Genomic DNA, 20629 nt, shown 5'->3' with positions numbered 1-20629 from the left:
CCAAAACACAAATGATCTTAATCAAACGGAATAAAGAGAGTGGCTCGTACGAACTATATTACGCAACAAATTTTTTTATTAACGGAGGCTTTCTTCATGTAGGTATAGCCCAACACATGTGGCTTTTAGCGATTCTGTTACTTGAAAATACACTTGGTTAGACAACTCTTCTAGGAGGAATGTGCTAATAGAATCATTGCTATGCCTATTTGCAACTCGAGGATAGTTGATGAAATCTCGTAGAATTATACTAGTAAGGGTGAGTATAATGTTAAAAGTAGATATGGTATCTTACAAAGAGGATATATGGAGCGAAAAAGGAGTATTAAAGACAAGACTCGCTTAGATCAAGTGAGTCGTGTCTTCTGCAGGACTAGACTATGGCGTTTACCAGGTCCGGCGGTATGGAAAATTCTTATGTAGCGAATTTTAACGATCACGCTCTCAATAGGTGTTAATTTTGCAAGAAGAAATATGGATCTTGATCATTGCTGCAAGCTCTGTAGTAATGATGGTGGGATCATGGAAACGACGGAGCATCTTTTTAGGGATTGCGAGATTGCTAGGACATTATGGGTGTGTTCGGATCTTGGAATCAAGACGACCGGATGCACCTCTATTAGTTTAGCAAATTGGATTATAAATTGGATGGCATATCTTGAAAAGATAAATGATGCTGAGTTTCGTATGGTCCGGTTTTTGGCTACGCTATGGTATTTATGGGGTATTCGAAATAGGATACTTTTTAAGGGGGAGCCCTTTCACCCAACTATGTTTCTCAATATGTGGACGCAAGTGGTGAGGACGGCAGATATGGCAATTGAAAAGGCTCTCAAGGTTAAGGATGTGGATACTCTGAATGAGCAGGATTCGTCAGAAAACAATTTTGTGCAGATTAAAAATAGCAACCCTGTTCATATGATTGGGTTGGCACACTCTTGTGAGCGCGTCCGAGTTATGGTTGATGCAGGATGGAAATCTACGAGTAAGGCGGGTATTGGGTGGGTTGCATTCACAGGTACTGGGAACAGATTCTACGAGTATAGTAAGGCAATTGTAGCTGAATCCACGACACAAGCTGAGGCCATTGGTGTTAAAGAGGTCCTTTTATGGGCGAAGAGTTCTGGATACTGGCATTTGGAGATTTCTTCGGACTGTCTTCCACTTATTTGTCATTTTGCAGGGATCGAACGGGCACATCACCTGGCTTCGGGAGTCCTGGATGATATCCTATCTCTTTGCTCTTCTTTTCATTGTCTATCGTTTAGTTATATTCCTAGGTCCTATAATATGCACGCTCATAGCCTTGCAAAAAAGCTATGACTAGCTAGGATAACTTTCTTTACGGCTGTCAAAAAAAAAAAAGAGAAAGAAATAACTGTTGACGCGAGTACACGTTCATTAAAAGAAAGTGAACAAGGATTATCCCCATATTCAGCAAACACCAAGACAATGCAAACTTTGACAGTGAACTAGCAGCAATAATATTGGCAAGTGGAATTATTCATCGTTTAGTCCCCACTACCTCCCAACTTTTAGGTCCATTAACCAGTCACTTCTAAGAATACACGCAGTATTTAGGGTTACTTTGTTTATACCTTGGTAAAGGATGATTGGCTCTAGTATTACTATTTTGTAACAGGTCAAAAACATAGTAGACATCAGGAAAACCTATGACGGCCTCTTGAAAACGGTGTAAGCCACAGCAATGGTTGCAACAGCTCCAATAACACCAGCAGCAACCAAAACATCACTCTGCTCCCACTTACCAATCCATCCTGGTAAGCACACTGAGCATTGTTTCTCAGAAGACTTCTCTATGGTAGTCTTTGGGGTCACTTCACGTTCACCATTAATTGCTGGCCCATCTCTGCAACATGAAACTCCATTCGTACCCTGGCAGCAACTTTCACTACCCTGTGCTTTTTCTTCAGTTTCCCGAAGAGCATTCCCATTAGATGGCTTGTCCTCAACTTTTTCATTAGATGGCTTGTCCTCAACTTTTTCCTCAGCAGCCTCGACTTTCAAGCCCATTTGACCCCTGATGTTGATCATGACAAATTAATTCAAGAGGTGAACACAAACATAAATTAATCACAAAATCTCACACGAGGACAGTCACACTCACAATGTCTCTTGATAATATTACCGTGAAACTTCCCCATATTTACTAATAAAATTCAAGCTATCCAACTTACTGAATAATAACACTCCCTCCATTTCCTATTTTCTTCCCACTTGGCCTTTTTGGCATTTTCTCTTGTTCTTTTTTTTCTTCTCAGTTCTCTTCATTCCTATTTAGGCAAGTTTCTGACAGATTTTTTTTTTAAGGCTTTTACCAAATTACCTTTATCAATTCCTTACAAAAGTCTTAATACACCCCTCTCCAACCTCCAGCAAAAATCTCATTCTCCCGCCACCATTCACCAACCTTACTTACGACCACCACCACCATGCAGACCCTCGACAGACCACCACCAACTTTCCTCCGACCACCACAAGCCTTTCCTCCTTCCACCAACCACCTATAACTCACCAAACACCATCTTTTTTACCCGCGGACTTCCGATAGCCAGCACCTAGCGAAAACAGCCCAAACCCCTCGACCAACAAAACGGCCGCCCAACTCATCTAGCAAAAGCAGATCTGGAAAATCGATAAGGGAAATCGATGTCGTGAAGGGTGGTCGGATTCACTTCCAAGAACCGATAACCACCACACGTGGTCAGATGGTGTGAACGGTGGAGGAGAGTTGGATCGATACTCAGAGGTCGTGGGTAGAAAGAAGTGGTCGGGGCGGATGGTTCTGGGTAGGTGGTGGCTGGCGGTGATTGGTGGTGGTGGTGGTTGTAGTGCGGTGATGAATTGGTGATGGTGGTGGTGTTCATGGGTGGTCGTTCGTAAAGGGGTAAAGAAAGGGTTTGATTGGTCATTTGACGAACTTTCTTAAAAAGAGTGAGAAAGTGAAAGGGAATAAAAAAAATAGAGGGACAATATGGTTACTAGAGTTAGTTATATATAATAATAATATACAATTAAATAGGTTGGTCTCACAATAAACTGTCTCGAAAAAACTAATCAATGGAAAATTGTGTTGCTAGTACTAAGCAATGAAATAGTACAAGACAATTATTTACAAACCATACAGCTATGCACATATACAGCACTAATAAGATAAACAAAGATAAGAGTACATGACTACATGAGTCACACATAGGTAAATGACGTAACTTTTAGACCATAGCCATCACGGAAGAGTATGTTATAATGGTCCATGTGACAAATATACATGACTACATGAGTCACACATAGGTAAATGACGCAACTTTTAGACCATAGCCATCACGGAAGAGTATGTTAATGGTCCATGTGACAAATATACAGAAACTATAACTTAAAATACCTCCAAAGTTTCTCAATGATTTCACCCTTGCCAATATGCACGTCAATCAAGTCTGGGACATCAGCGGGAGTGACATACCCATACCTTCAAAAAATCAGAAAAGTCGCCGAAAATAATCACTAAGCGATGTATGGTTTGTACGAGGACAGGACCACAGACACCAACATGAGAACAGGCATACTTACCAGTCACCAATAACCTTCCCCTTCTCATCGGTTCCAAAGATTATAAGATTTCCAGCATACTTGTGGCCACCAACATGAGAACAGGCATTCACAAAAACATGATCATTCAGACTCTTTGACTCAATTTCCTCTTTGAACTTTTCAACGAGGACAGGACCACAGACACCACATCTTTTGTCCCTGCTAACATGAGCACACACAAAAATATATGCACCTACCAAGGACTCTGGAATACCAGAAGCCCATGGCTTACCCTGTACAAGAACATCTTCTACAAATCCATCCACATCTGACTCCTTCAAACCCCTACAATTAGCAGAAAGTACATTCAATAACTCTGGGAGAAGACAGTGAAGACAACTGAAAAAAATCACGTCATTCTGTTTACAAGACATTGTTTGATTATCTATGCCCACAAATTGAGTAAAATAAAGCAGTTAGTTTTCAGAAGGTCGGCATGACAACCGCTAGCCCCACTACCTAACAGTAACCAGAAGAGCACTAAGGAGAGAATTAATCACAAGATTTACTTACTTATATTTGATCATTTCTGGGAAAATCAGCACATCACCATCTGTGAACTCGGTCCCGTTGCATCTCCCATATATAGTCAGATGAGTCTGCATGATCAGGAACCGCAGTAATGTAGGCATGGTCAACGTAAATGTTGTATGTACACAGTGGCGGAGCCAGGATTTGAGGTTAGGGGGGTGAAAAATTCCAGCAGGGGTGAACAAATAATGCCATAAGATAAACTCGAAAAAAATTCGAAGATTTTAACTAAAACTTGCGACATTTTCATTTTCAAGAGGGCGCGAGATCCCCTGCTTTTTTCTATAGATCTTTACAAAAATCCAAATTAAAACGTAAAGCGTCCTATTTTTCTAATCAATCAAACAATAAACATAAAAATATGGTAGAAACTGATATCAATGAGGTTGTTGAGGAACATTCAGGGGAGATGATAGAAGATGGGGGTCCAAACTCTACAGGTTTGAAGGCGTTTAATCTGACTTTGGAGCTTGCATCGATTGAGGAGGAGCTTGAAGATGAGGATGGGGAGTGGACTGAGGTGGGTAGCAAGAGCCACGCGAGTTCAACATCTGAATCTTCTGGTATGCTTCAACTCACCTCTGATGATGTTCAGTCGGAATAGACTATTGGTCCAATGCGATGTACTGTTATATCTTAGGGGCTAATCCCCCAAGGAGTATCGTTGATGCTTATGTTAAGAGGGTGTGGAGCGCTGATACAATTGATAAGATTGCTTTTAAGTCCAATGGAGTGTTTTTGGTTAGATTTAAAACTGTAGTGAAAAAGAATCTAGTTCTGCAGGCGGGACCTCTATTCTTTGATAACAAGCCAGTTGTTGTAAAAGAATGGACTCCTTCGTCTAATCTGGTGAAAGAAGATAACTTTTAAAATTAATTTTTTTAATAAACCCGTTGATAGCATCCCTATATGGATTAGAATGTATGGGTTGAACCTTAAATTCTGGGGTCCTGCATTGCTTAAAATTGCTGGTCTGGTGGAGGAGCCTGTTAGATTAGATATTGATACGCAGGAGAAAACATTCCTTGGATTTGCTAGGATAATGGTGAAGGTAAAAATTGGTCAACCATTACCAGATTCAGTGAGATTCATGGATGAACTGGACATGCCTCATCATCAGATCATACACTATGAATGGAAGCCTATAAGATGCAATGAATGTAAGGGGATGGGACATGAAACCAAACAATGCAGACAGAAGGAAATTCGTCAGGAGAAGTTACACAAGAAGCAGAAACAAGTTTGGAGGCCTGTTCAGAATGCTCCTAAACAGCCAGTATAAGACCGGATTCAGTTTAGATGTGTAGGAGTTTCCAAGCATTGCACCGACTGGGACTAAGGGACATGTGGTGACTCCTGCTCCTGCTGGTGTAGGGGCTCCTCTAATCACTCCTGTTCTTGGTTTTGCTAATACGATGCCTACTTCTATCAGAATTATTACAAGACTGAATAGGCAAGATGAACAGGGTTGTGGTGTTAACACTACTGAAGCTGGGAGTAGTGGGGGTGTTGGTGGGAAAGAAGAGAACAGGGATTCACTTGATCATGGTTAATATTGGATTTTGGAATGTGAGGGGGTGTAATAGCCCCAATAAGCAGAGAGACATAAGGTGGTGTCTGCAGAATAATAATGTAGGATTAGTTGAAATAATGGAAACTAGAGTTCGTAATAATGCTATCAATAAAATACATAATGGATTAGGGAATTAATGGTCTCTGATTACTAATAATGCTGTCTGTGAGAATGGAAGAATTTGGATATTGTGGGATGATGATATCTTCCAGGTGGAGGTGGAGATACATTGCAAAGTTATATATAGACCTACTGGATGTTGGTGGTGGATGTCTTATGTTTATGGGTTTAATAGACTTAGTGAAAGAGAACCTTTGTGGGAATCTTTAGAAGCAATGCATAGCAGGATTCATGGCCCATGGATTGTTTGTGGAGATTTTAATAATATTCTGGGTTATGATGAACGTATTGGATCAGTGGTTACAGAAGCTGATATAAAGAGATTTTTGGAATGCACTGAGAACTGTGAGATAGCTGACATGCCTGCTCATGGAGCCTTTTTCACATGGAGTAACAAGCAGGAAGGGGATGGGAGAAGATTTAGTAGGATAGATAGGGTGTTGGTAAACATGGAGTGGCTTACTCAGTTCCGTGAGGGCATCACTACTTTTCTTCCTGAGGGTTTATTTGATCATAATCCTTGTGTGATTGATTTAGATGAAAGTTTCACTGCTATTGTTGAACATATCCAGCACCAAAATATTAGGGGCATTAAAATGTTTCAAATAGTGAGGAAACTGAAACTATTAAAGAATGAGCTGAGGCAATTGAATAATGAGGCGTATTCTAATGTGGAGGCAAATGCAAGGATAGCTAAGGTCAACCTGGAACAGCTTCAGATAGGGGTACAGGAAGACTATAATAATTTAGAACTACGAATGCAGAAAAGGCAGCTGCACAGACCTATAAGGACATGGATAGAGCTAGGACTGAATTTTTGGCACAGAAAGCAAAGACGACTTGGCTGGAAGAGGGAGATGAAAATTCTCATTACTTTCACAGTGCTATCAAAAGTAGGAGAATGATGAATAAGGTTATGGCTATTAAAGATATACATGGGCACATTCATATGGATAATCAAGGGATTGAGGAGGCCTTTCTGGGAAGTATTATAAAGGTCTGCTGGGGACAAGCAAATCTGTAGTTAAGGTACATTATTCTACAGTAAGAAGAGGAAGAGTGTTAAATGATGATCATAGACAGCAGCTGATGAAACCAGTCAGTAATGAGGAGATTAGAGAAGCACTCTTCTCTATACCAGCCAGGGCCTGATGGTTACACGAGTCAATTCTTCAGAGACTCTTATGGAGTGATTGGAACTTATGTGTGTCAAGCTGTTAAGGAGGTTTTTGAAAAAGGCAAAATATTGAGGCAGGTCAATGCTACAATTCTAACTCTGATCCCAAAGAAAACTAGACCTGAAAAAGTGGTAGATTTTAGGCCCATTGCTTGCTGCAATGTGCTATACAAATGCATTACCAAACTCATTTGATACAGGGTAGCTGCTGTATTGCCTGAGATTATAAGTGCCAATCAGAGTGCTTTTATCAAGGGTAGGGATATTGTTGATAATATCCTTATCTGCCAGGACCTGGTAAGGTTATATAATAGGAAGGCATGTTCACCTAGAAGCATTATGAAAGTGGATCTCAGGAAAGCATATGACTCAATTGAATCAATTGAATGGTCTTTTATTGAGCACATGTTGAGGGCGTTGGGGTTTCCTGATAAACTGGTTACTTTAATTATGGAATGCATATCCACTCCTACTTACACTTTAATTGCTTTGGGTATTTTGAAGCGAAAAGGGGAATCAAACAAGGGATCCAATATCACCTCTTATATTTACTATTTGCATGGAATATTATTCTAGAATTTTGGATGTAGTAGTTCAGAGGAGAGAGGAGAGCATTCAGATATCATCCAATGTGCAGAGCTCTGAAGTTATGTCATCTGTATTTTGCAGATGACCTGCTATTATTCTGTAGGGGAGACATTAGCTCTGTAAAGACAATCTTAAGAGCCTTCTTGACTTTTTCTACTGCTTCTGGTCTAGAGATTAACAAAGAAAAGTCTGAATTATATTGCAATGGGATTCAACCTTCTGAATTGCAGAGTATTCTGAGGTTGTCAGGATTCCAACTGGGTAAATTTCCTTTTAGATATTTAGGAATCCCAATATCTTATAAGAGGATCTCAATTGGGGATTGTTCAAAGCTGGTGGAAAAGATGGTGAGTAAGATTAGAGGTTGGGGGACAAGGAAATTGGGCTATGTAGTCCTTGTTAAAGCTGTGTTATCTCAATTGCATACATATTGGGCTCGTATTTTCATAATTCCTAAAACTATCATTGTGAAAATCAGGAACATTTGTCGGAATTATCTATGGGAGGGGTCTGATGCTTACTCTAAGAGTCCTATATCATGGGAGAATGTATGCCTGGAAATGAAGCAAGGAGGACTGGGAATTCTAAATAGTGAACTCTGGAATGTAGCAATTATTGGAAAATTCACGTGGTGGTTAGCTTGCAAAGCGGATCATTTATGGATTAGATGGGTGAGTCATGTGTATTTAAAACAACATGGATGGCATGACTATCAACCTTCTATCAGCACAAGTTGGACCTGGCGCCAAATCTGCAAAGTGAAAGAACAGCTGCAACCAAGTTATGTGAATGGTAAATGGGGTACTAATAATGGGGTTTATACCATTGCAGCTGGCTATAAATGGCTCATGGGAGAAAAGGCTAAGGTAGAGTGGTATCAGGTGGTGTGGAATAGGATGAATCTACCAAAGCATTCTTTCATATGTTGGTTGTATGTGTTGAGGAGACCTTCAACTAAGGACAGGGTTCTGCAACGTGGAATTATAGGTGATGGGGAATGTGAATTGTGTAACACCCGCAATTTTAACTTAATGGGTAATTTATTAAAATTGCTAATTTAATAATACTCAATTTTATTTGGTACATTATTTATTTGGTTTTATACTTTCAAAATCGTGCTTTAGTTTCATAAAAATCAATTTGGTTTTATTTTAACTCGGAAACCCCTTAAAAGTCGTATATGGGTCCTTTTAGTGCAAAACCAAGTCACAAACCAAGTGCCTTTGTTATTGGGCCAAAACAAACCTATGGACCATCTTTTAGTTAACACTTGTGTTAGGGTTTTCTTTCTAATTTTTCAGCATCTCCCTTCATCTTCTTCCCTTGTAAAAGAGGAGATTTCCACCATTAAACCTTCAAAAACTCAAACCTTAAGATGGATGTCATTTCTTCGTTTCTCAATGAAATCTTATGATTTTTGTACCAATCTTCTCCTCTTCTTCTCCTCCTTTTTTCTATGTGAAAGCTTTAGTATTTCGGAGTAGTATTGAATCGGAATCGTGTCCTTAAAGAGCTAAAAGGTAACGGTGATGGGTTACTCGGTATTATATCAAATTATGAGCTTTAATTGTTAAAGTTTAGTCTTTAGCAACTAAAGTTACTACCTTTAATGTTATTGATGAATTTTGTTGGATTATTAATGTTAGATGATATTTTAATTGTATTTTTTTGTTATTGAGATGATTTATTGCAAATAATATCAATTGGGTAAAGTTGGTTTGTGAGGAATGAGGTGTTGTTTAGCTATTGTATGTATCTTGTAGTTTGCGACGATCTTTGCTACATGTTGTGGGTGTTCATTGTTGAGATATGGTGGGTATGTCGTAGTTGCGATGGTCTTTGATTATATGATTAATTTGGGGTTGTGAATCTACCATAAAATTGAATTGGGAATGAAGTTCATGCCTTGTTTGAGTCGTGGGAAGCAGCCCGCAGTGCGGCTTTCAGCACGACCAGTTTTCGTAAAATGGCCATAACTCCTTCGTTACTTGTTTGTTTTGGGCTTATGACCTACCGTTAGAACCGTAAGAGGATAAGCTATCGCCTCCAATTGGTTTCACCTCATTCTCATGTCCAGAACTCAAGTTATGACCGTTTGAAGTTGACCCTTGTGGTAGTCGAGTACTAAACTTGTTGTTATAAATTGGGTTTTATGTTTCTTGTTGGGTATGCATCTTAACCTTGGTTCTAATGCTTGTGTATGGTGTGTTGACACCGTTTTTATCATTGGAGCCCCTTGCTTATGTCTCATTCACATGTTAAACATCGATTTTAGTTGTTAAGCTTAAATGCAGTTCGGTTTGGGTTTGTTTACATTTTACCTAGTGTTTCCCATTACTTAATTCATTTGTTATCGTTTGTTTATACTATGTTTAATTAACATGTAAATATGAAGTATAATGTTTATTCCTGTTAGAAAAGTATGAAATGATGCTATATACTTCATATTTGAGTTCTCATTTGTTTGTTTACGTTTTACCTCGTATTTCGTATCACTTAATTCATTTGTTATCGCTTGTTCTATTTTAAGCTCAAGTAACTTGTAAATATGAAATAAAATGTTTAGCCATGTAATACAAGTATGAAATGGTATAGTATATTTCACTTGTGGGTTGTTACTAGCTCCTTTTCATGTTTTCATCATATTTCAAGTATGAGTGATTTATTCTAAGTAACTACTTGTAATGTGTCGTATTCTCATGAAATGCCATAATGCTATGCCTTCTTACTTGACTTATATTTACGCCCTAATTGTGTTGTTCTGGCAAGTACGGGTCTAACCTACTTGTGCTATGGGTCTAACCTACTTGTGCTGTTCTGGCAAGTACGGGTTTGGCCCACTTGTACTGTTCTGGCAAGTGAGTTTTATCTTAGTCTTTTCCGCCACTTTCGTGTTGTTCTGGCGATTGGGGTACTCGATTTCCGTTCTGTCATCGAGTCTTGGATACGGGCTGTTCTGCCGTATGTCGAATCGAATCGGAAAATATTTATTCCGAGAGTCTGGACAAGTTTAGACTAGGACCGTATTATTATCGTAGTCCTACCCGGGGAAAATTGAGTCTTAGAGAATTAAATGTCTTGCTTGGTTATGGTCATTGGCATATTTCTTTCTCAGAAGAGTTTACGTCTTATGTGGTTGAATGTAAGAGTCTTGGTCCTATCGGACACTAGAGGTGAGATGCAAGCTTTCTAGTTGCGATATGATCGCCGGGATTGATGCTCCCATCCGTTCTCATGGTGAGATGCAAGCCATGAGTGCGCATGTGACGTTAATAGCCACGTCCCGTGCAATGTTTGTTAGAAGATTTCCAAAGTAATAGCTATGGTTTTTAATTATATGTATTGCGATGATTGACTACTCGTTTATCTATCTCACATGACTTAAGTACTAGTTTTGTGTAATTTGGATAGTTGCATATGTCACATTTCATTAGAATTCGTGCTTGTGATTAACTAACCGTATCTATATTCTTTCATTTACTTCACTTATTTAAATATGCCTATGACATGCTCATTTGCTATCCTATCTCGCTTTCTCTTATTATTCTAACATAAATGATCTCATGCTTAATTATATCCTGCCTTGCCTTGAGTTCTTTGTTATGTTCATTTTGATATAATATGGTTGGGAGAACCCTGAGTTACTCCCCACTGACTGTTCATTTTTAATGAATGAATAGGTTGCAGATCGGTACTTATTTGGGGTGAAACATGTGTGAGCTAGCGAGTACCTTGACCGTTGGATTTTTGTCTATTGTTATGCTTAGACTCACCTTTTAGACTTGTTATTCGTTGGATATTTTTTCCCCTTTTTTGCTAGACTTGGTTTGTAATAACCTAAGTTTGTTTATCGTTGCACTTGTTTTATTTTATTAGTGACTCCCGCATGTTAAACTTTAACTAGTAATAAAAAGTTTTTATAAATTTTATATTTTCCGCGTAAATTTATTAGTTATATTTTTCGCATTATCGCGGGGTGTCACAAATTGTGTGGCTTAGCATCTGAATCTCATGACCATCTATTTTTTGAGTGTGAATATAGTCAACAGTGTTTGAACTTGCTGAACAATTGGTTGGGCAGTTGTATCCCATCTCAGAACGCAGTAAGGTGGTGCATAAAATTGAAACTGAGATCTTTAGCAAGGAAGCAGATTATTTATGCTGCTTGTGTTGCCTTGATTTATATGATTTGGATAGAGAGAAATAGGTGCAGACTTGAGCATGTTGTTGGGCATCCGTCTAAAGTGCTGCAACAAGTGAAAAATTTATTGGGTGTAAGGGTTAAGAGCAAGCATGGTATTATGAAGGACTCAGCTGCAAAAGGATGGTGTCTAAGTGTTGGACCCTTGTAATAGAAAAAGAAATGGTCATTTAGCCATATTGAACGATTCAAATCACCCACACCAGATTTCATGAGAAGACCTATCAGATGTAGCTAGATATAATAAAATTTGCCGGTTTCATCACAATTTTTCCAAATTCTGATTCTATCAATAAGAAACATTCCTTGGATACTAATGACAGTAACAAGCCACACTATCAACGAGATACTTTCAATTTAAGCCTCAATGTCTAAGCAGTTAAGCAATTAATCAGATAAACCGGGCAGGGCTATAGCCTATAAGGGTCATCATCACCTCATACGGGCATGTCGGAAAAGTTGAGGTGGGGGAGGTAACACTTGGAAAGATTCATATAGATTAGGTAACATTTGAGAAAAATTTATGATTACTCTTAATAATGATGGAGCAGAAGAACAAACTTGTCTCAACAACAACAAGCCAACAACATTAGCCTAGTGCTACAATGGCTCCCCCAAATTGCGGAGTAGGGGGATCAGATGTATGAAGCCTTCCTCTTGTGTTAGTAAGACAAAGAGGCTATTTTCTAATGACCCAAAACGAAAACTGAGTCTAGAACTGCAATGAAGGACTGCTACTTCACAAGAGAAAGAGTAAACCATTTTGATTTCAGCGCTGTATTCTGTTAACAGTAAAATAAAATAACTGGTAGTTTAATTGGGATTCGGCATTCCGGATTCGTAAGTTGTTAATGCATTTTGCATATTGGAGGGCCCTCAAGTAGCTCACCGCCTCCTTAGTCCTTACCCAGGAATTTCTGTGGTTGGACTTTGTATTTTAATGATAGATAAACAAATGATTGGAAAACGAGAAAATAAATGAAATTCAAAACACTAAATAAAGAAATAGAAATCTAGAATAAAGAAAGAAAACCTTGACAGGAAGATGATCCTTGCGAGATTTAATAGCAGCAGAAAGAAAGTAAGGAAGAGGATCATCAACGGAGTTCTCGAGTCTAGCAGGCCAATCAACAGGTTCCTTGTAACAGAGGAATACATGCCTCTCGTAATACTCAACTGTGTTCCCAAGTGATGATGAATACATTTCCGAACGAGCGAACCCGACGTCATCCGAAGCCGCCATTGTTGTTGTTGCAGATGAAGAAAAGGATTGTATTTGTATTTGAGTGGGTTGAAATCTAATCTAACTAGTATAAAAGCTGGGTTCTTTCCAGGATTTCTATTGGCTGCTTAAAATAAGGAATGGTGGGCCCCTACTAAAGTTTTGGGATTTAATTACTCTCTCTCCATATTTGCTAATCTTTCCTGCATTCATTTCCGTCGAAAAAAGTTGTTTAAAAGTTGTTTAGTTGTTATTTATTAGTAAATATTCACGACGAAAAACTATCTAAATCCAAAATCGATTTAAAAATTTTTTAGATGTTATTTATTCATATATTTGTCTTGATCATTGAAATAACATCTTAAGTTTTCGAATGCTAATACAAAAACGATGAGACTCCAAAATCTAAAAATTAAATAAAATTACATTATTACAAAATAAAATATTACAAATTAAATAAATAAATTCGAAAAATCATAAAGTGGCAGATATACAAATTACAAATCGCTATATTCATCAAATGTGGACGACCTTTGATTCCAATTTGCTTTGCTTTACATCAAATCGAGAAACAAAAAACATTATTGTAAAAAAAATAAAAAAGAAAACAAATAATTTAAACAAAAATGAAAAATTATGAAAGATCTCTCAGATCGGTATCATACCACTCATCATCGAGATTTAATGAAAACTCAGTAACAATAACTAAATGCCGCAATACCACTTTTTGTGGGGTGGCATTTTAGTTAGTCGCCAATAGTAATCAATATCATACCTACCTCCAAGCTTCCATCTTTTATTAAATCTCGGAATCTCGAGAATGTTCCCCATTCATCATCGATATGAACGTTTATAAAATCTCAGAATATTCACAACTGCAACACAATAAAAAACGTACAATATATTAATAATAATACTGTAATTCTGTAAAAATACATACACAATTAATTAAATTGAAGTAAACTAAGTAATTACCTACTACTATAAAAGTATGCTATAGGAAATAACACGCAAAAGTCGAAAATCCAAACCCATAGGTTCCATAAAGTTCCTAACAATGCAAAGATGGTCACCTATGAATTCAACTCGGAAGACTTTAATAGCATTGCATCACAGGTCTTAACGCTTCCTCCGACCTCTCTAGGAATGAATAATAGACGGCCAAAATAAAACAAGCCAAGCTACATGATCTCGTGCATTGCAACTAAGAAAAGCCATTAACACACAAACCTCTCAAAATATTTACCGTGGCTGTTTAATCACGTGTTTATTAATATTATCACGTGTTTATTAATATTAATACTGTAATTCTGTAAAAATACATACACAATAATGATATTAATCATCAACATTAATTATTAATTAAATTGAAGTAAACTAAGTAATTAAATTTAAATTACAAATTTAATTAAAATTATTCAGAATATTCATATTAATACTATAGTTCATTGAAAAAACACACAACAATGATATTGATGATTAACAATAATTTTAAATGAACTTAAAGTAATTAAAATAAAATTAAAATTACAGATTATTAATTAGGTAATTAATTTAAATTTCAGATTATCAAATAATCTCCCACTCATCCTACCAAATTACCACAATCCACAATCTACAATCCACAATCTCCCATTACCAATTAACTACCCCACACTACCTAAAACCCAGATTAAACTCCCTCCATATAATTAAACTCCCTTCATATAATCTTCAGAATTTTCCAGCAACTTATTTCAAAACAAACACAGTAACAAAATACATTCAACAATGGAACAACCGACACAAAAAACAATTGCTGAAATTCAAGAAGGAGACTTTAATGTATTCATGAAAGTAAGGGTGATAAGGAAATGGAAAAACAGAATGGAACAATCATGGAAAAGGGATTTTTCATAAAGTTGAGTTCCTAATGGTTGATGAAGAAAACAATGTTGTTCAAGGATTAATCACAAAATCATTGATCAAGAAATACGATGGCAGAATTGAAGAAGGAAAGACGTACAAAATAGGGAGATTTCAAACGATCCAGTAACCACGGATTCCACCTTGCAACAACACACAAGTATCGGATCGATTTGTACGCAGACAACCATTGATGAAATTGAGTGTGGGTCAATTCCAAAGCATGGTTTTAAGTTCGTCTCATTTGAAGATATCATTAGTAACAAACTAGAAGGAAGGCAACTAATAGATATTATCATTAACAACTTAATTCTTTAAATGTTGTTCAATCTCATATTGAATATTTATTGCAATGAATTTAATATTTCATGTACAATTTACTAAATAAATTTTATATTATTATAGATGTCATAGGAGGAGTAGAGCACTACAATCTTTGTCTTTGTACACAACAACACCGAAAGAATGGCACTTTGGATTTGGCAAACCAAGAGTAAGACTCAGTTATTTTTGATGGTCAAAGTTGATTATTATAGATGTCAAAATTGATTTCAAAAAATTTCACATTACTTATAAAAACCAACCTTACCAAATTGCAGCGATACTCAATTATCATTTTGGATGTGGGGACCATACACTAAAGACGGTGAACATATAGCAACAAATCTTTGCCACAAGTCGGAGAAACCGATTATTGTTATGCAATGCGTGGAAAGGATAGTCACAAAAGGTAACATCTACGATTCATGCCCATTTCATTAAAATAAATACCATTTTCAGTTACTTCAATTTAAATACACACTAAATATTTACTTATTTCTTTCGAATTATAGGAGGACACATACGTCTATCAACTGTAGACGATGTGAGCAAGATTTATGTTAATCCAGAAATACCCGAGGCACATTATATTAGGACAAGGTGGGCATATGGAAAAAAACAGATTTTTTTTAACATAAAAACCACATAAACGTGTTTATTTCATCTAACACGCCAAATAATGCAGATTATCAGCAAGGCCAGGTAGAAGTAAAGGAATTGTTGAAAGAAAAAACAAGACAATATTGGATGAAAGTTGCAAGACACTACAAGAAATCATGTGTACTGAATTGGTTAGCATTTACATGAATCACGAAAATATATTAATCTTTAAAATTAGTTTCTTTAGTTTTTTAATACTTACTCAAATGTACAAAACAGGCTGGCAAATATGTGACAAAGAGCATACTTGAATGAAATAGACGACACTTTTGGATGGTACCGTAATATTTGCCAAAAGTGTACAAGTCCAGTTGGGAAGAGACATGGCATATGGTACGCTGCTTTAAAATTGTATAGCACATGAAGAGGCGTGAAAATAGAGCAACAAGGTAAAATCCCATGTATTTTGATTCTACGATAGCATTATTTATACATACGTATCTTACAACATAATCATATTTATAAATGCAGATTTAAGGTGAGATTTATAATTAGCGATGATAATGGAGCAAAAGCAAATTTAATCATGTATGATAAGCAAATCAAAAAAAAGGTTGCAAAGACTCCTTTGGAATGTTTAGACAAACTACACCAGGTACGACCACTAAATTACATTACACAAATACTTTTTGTGTCATATAATCTTAATTATAGCATCAAAAGTTCTATTAATATAAAATATACACAGGTAGGAAATGACCGAGGAGTGCCACAAGAACTAACTTCAATGTTACGAAAGAAGTACGTACTCAAGTTAGTAGTTGACAAAAGGTACAATCTGGAATTAAGCTCAAGGTGCTACACGGTTGTGGACTACAGTGATGAGTTGAGACATATAGAAGCATGGACTGAACAATACAAAATGATTCAGGTAATAAAGCAATTTAAATTCTTTATTAAATTTTACCAAATATCAATAATCGTTTAGCTAACAATTTAGCATTTTAAAACCAGGAAATGAGTGCTGCTGAAAGTGAAAAACCAGACTCAATGGGCAGTCTTTTGGTAGTGAAATTAAAATTTTTTGCATTTAGAAAATACAATCTACTTAAAAGAGCTTAAAATATTAAAATGATATGTGCAGGAGAAAATTCAATACGAGAATCAAGTCTTAGCGGCCAAAGAATGCGGAGGTAAAACATAATTATCCCTTCAAATATTAATCAGAAATAATTAATTATACACACTTTTAAGCGATTGTAAAAAATCTGTGAACCATTACAGGATGATAGTGCTGTCAAGGGAATACATAACGATGAATCTGTGGAAAAGATTTTAACATTAAATATGACACAGGTAAAACAACACTTCTATACTATCTTTAACAGATTTTCCTTAGCAATTACTTAATTTAAAACAATCATTATTTAAAACATATGTAACAATTGTCTCTAGGAAAGCGTTGTCACAAGTGAGACACAATCGGATTATTTCTTTGGTATGTAATTCAATCCAAATATAGTAATTAAACGCCGATTAATAAAAATTATTACAATCTATTAGAACTTAAACTTACACAAACAAACAAATGCGGGATGCGAGAAAATGAAATCGGAAGTCGGTGAGTCGTTGACACCGTCAAGCAAGAGGATATTATTTGAGACATACAAGGACGGAGATGTGCAAGACGAATCATCAAAGAAAAAGGGAAATCGACTTAGAATTGAATAGCATTAGAAGCATTAAAGTGCATTATATTTTATTATAGACGTAATTCAAACATTAGTTTGGATATTGTTTTTCAACTTTCAAGTTAGTTTGACGTAATTCGGCAGTAGTTCGGATATTATATATCAATTTTCATGAATGGCTATTTTTTTAACACGGAACTATATTTGTAATTTCAGTTTTCTAAGAAGGACGACACAAGCATATTTTAATTACTTTCCTAATAATGGTGAGTTAGACAATATCAAAAAAATAAGACCAAAAACAAACAATCACAAACAAAGAAAAAAAAAAAAAGGGCGTCGTCTTCCAAAATAGATGACAAAAATATCAAGTGACAAAATAAATTGGAGTGTGGGGTTAAAAATGACATTATTCAATTAACAAAAAACTTTTGGAAAATGAAATTTAAATATCTTTAAAATTTTCACCAAACAAAATTTCAATTAAAGGCGCCAAAAGAAGTTATTCACTACCTCTATTAACATGATCCCACTAATAAGAAGTTAAGATGGTCATGGTCAACAAAGTTATTAACTACCCGATTAATATATCCCCACTAACAGTGGTTATTTCCACTTATATATATAAAACGCAACTTCACAATCATTCACTAATTTCCTAAGCTCCTTAAAGATTTGGAGAAAAGCTCAAGTAATCCTCATAATTAATAGTACAATAAAAAAGAAATCAAGAAAGAGGGAATAACAAATAAAAGAAGAAGCAAGGATTCGGGAAGACAACGGCATTACATGTGCAATAGTATAAGCAATGGAAAAAGGAAACAACACAAACTCAACACGAGAGCGGAAGAACTACAACGGGAAAGAAACAAGTAAGTATTCATAAGAAGTTTTATACTTATCTTTCCATGCCTCGAAAATTATTTCTCAAACATACAACACGTGTTCACCATCATCCAAACATAACAAAATAAATGTAAAGCGAACACGAAAATTCAATAAAACAAAACATTTAGTATGTCAAAATATTTCAATTAAGAATAATATATACAAATAAAAACTTAATAAAAATAGATAAAAAAGATGAAAATTATTGACTTAACTTTGGTGAAAATATCCCAAATAAAACATCAATAGTCCCAATTCTCTTTATCTTTGTAGATGAGGCATTCAAATAAAAATGCTTAGTATTGGTGAATCGAATACAAAATCGGCTATAAAAAATGAAATTCAACCATTGTTCAATGTAAATACATAATTAAACTTATCTCAATAATCGTAGGCATACTCGATTGCTTACCATTTGAAACAACCTAATGAAATCAACACATAATCGTTACAACAAAAGATTTAAAAATAATTACTCAAATTGGCTCTGTTTTCAAATTATTTAGGATTATGGTTTTCAACATTAAAAGTTTCATATCTGGGTATTAAGTTAGATATTTGACTCGGGTTCGGACTCGGTTGACTCGGGTTCGGACTCGGTTGACTCGGGTTCGGACTCGGTTGACTCGGGTTCGGACTCGGTTGACTCGGGTTGGGACTCGGGTTGGGACTCGGGTTGGGACTCGGGTTGGGATGGTTGGTGATTGGGTTGTGACTCGGGTTGGTGATGATTTGGGGATGAATTTCTGGGTTTCAAACCCAGAAATTAATGTATGAACCCAGAAATTTAACATTTTTAACCCGAAAAATTCAATTCACCCGAGAAATTGACGATTGTTAACACAGAAAATTCAATTAACCCAGAAATTTTCGATTTTAAACCCAGAAAATTCAACTTTTAACCCAGAAATTCAATTATTAACCCAGAAATTAAATTGATAACAATGAACACGACAATTATGTTAATCATTTTCGAATTAATGATGAAAATGAAATAACAAAAAAATCACATAAATTAAACATGCACAAAATTTTCGAGTGATGTAACAATTTATTTAGGTCAGATCTAACAATTTTCGACTGATGCACAAAATTTTCGACTGATTAACAATTTTCGAGTAAACATGTTTAACCCAGAAAATTCACCTATTTGTAGGGTTAGATCCGTATAAAACCCTCTCTTTATAGGATTATAACGCAAAATTCATATGTATTTTATGGTCATAAACGAAATTAACAAAATGAAACGATAGAGATTAGAAATAACCTTCGGTCCTAGTGCAAAAGGCAATGAGAGATTAAAGCAAATCTCCTCCTAAACGATGCACCCAAGATAGTCCGAGTTATGCCCTTGTGCTAGATCAATTCCTCTAATTGCCTTTGCAATATTGAGAGGATAGTTTTTGTGAGTTGTGTTGGATGTGAGATCCGAGTCCTGAGAGGCACAATTCCCAAAACCCTAATTTTGTTTAGCAAATGAACAATTAGCTTAGACAAGAGGAGATGCTCTCCTTTTGTCTATGAAAGGCTCTCGGCCAAACCGTGTGAGAGGGAGCTCGCGGGCTTTTAATTTTCTCTTCACTTAAACTTGCGGTCCGGTCCATAGCTTCCTAAATGTATACGACGCGGTTTCATTATAAACTGTTATCGGTTATCGGAAATTAAGGCATCAACTAATAATACGGGTTAGTTGAATTATTAATACATGTCCGACAAAACAGTATTGTATAATTATATTCAATATACATTTAATTTAAATATAAAACGCTTATATTTAAATTTACGTAATTAATAGTTAATTCGCCTTTAGCTCATGATATTTAATCCGTATTAAATATAATATCTCACCATCACATTTTGACTAATTATTAGTCAAATAACTCGCACTAACTTGGTTAGTCAAATTTGGCATCTATATGATTGTATTTTCATACCGTCACGTCACTCAAGACGTATCCTATAGGTGTGACTTTTAGGGACCAATTGATCACCGCCATCCGTATGACAATAACGTCAAACTTATCTAGCAAGCCAACCGTTATTGATAAACGTGGATCAATTGATTATAATACAAAAGTATACCCTTTGATCCTTTTAGAGTTTTATAAGTCCTTGCACTAATTGTTAAGGACACCAACCCCAACAAGCTCCCACTTGTCCGTACAAGTGTATGTGCAATGACGTTATCCGCACTAACTGGAGG

General features: G+C 36.1%; 2 protein-coding genes across 2 annotated transcripts; one reads left to right on the top strand and one right to left on the bottom strand.

Moving 5' to 3' along the window:
- The first annotated feature begins 474 nt into the window (after positions 1-474).
- Positions 475-1323, top strand: LOC141628831 (uncharacterized). Its single transcript, XM_074441927.1, has one exon. It carries the CDS (start codon positions 475-477, stop codon positions 1321-1323), a length of 849 nt encoding a protein of 282 aa, XP_074298028.1.
- A 56-nt stretch (positions 1324-1379) lies between these two features.
- LOC141633179 (altered inheritance of mitochondria protein 32-like) lies at positions 1380-13138 on the bottom strand. Its single transcript, XM_074445625.1, has 5 exons — positions 12833-13138; positions 4123-4208; positions 3589-3894; positions 3404-3487; positions 1380-2041 (listed from the first exon to the last, which is right to left on the bottom strand). The coding sequence occupies exons 1-5, from the start codon at positions 13040-13042 to the stop codon at positions 1672-1674; spliced, it is 1056 nt and encodes a 351-aa protein (XP_074301726.1). The 5' UTR covers positions 13043-13138; the 3' UTR covers positions 1380-1671.
- Positions 13139-20629: the final 7491 nt, after the last annotated feature.

This window comes from Silene latifolia, chromosome Y (assembly GCF_048544455.1).
Source record: "Silene latifolia isolate original U9 population chromosome Y, ASM4854445v1, whole genome shotgun sequence".
Classification (NCBI taxonomy): Eukaryota; Viridiplantae; Streptophyta; class Magnoliopsida; order Caryophyllales; family Caryophyllaceae; genus Silene; species Silene latifolia.
This window is presented reverse-complemented; position numbering and strand designations above follow the sequence as displayed.

What these genes read in the sequence shown, in the direction of transcription:
- LOC141628831 (XM_074441927.1), top strand. Translation starts at nt 475, where the DNA reads ATGGATCTTGATCATTGCTGCAAGCTCTGTAGTAATGATGGTGGGATC.
- LOC141633179 (XM_074445625.1), bottom strand. Translation starts at nt 13,042, where the DNA reads ATGGCGGCTTCGGATGACGTCGGGTTCGCTCGTTCGGAAATGTATTCA. An exon ending in AGGATCATCTTCCTGTCAAG is followed by an intron (nt 4,209 to 12,832) that starts GTTTTCTTTCTT and finishes CTGATCATGCAG; the next exon opens with ACTCATCTGACTATATATGG. An exon ending in GGGAAGGTTATTGGTGACTG is followed by an intron (nt 3,488 to 3,588) that starts GTAAGTATGCCT and finishes GATTTTTTGAAG; the next exon opens with GTATGGGTATGTCACTCCCG.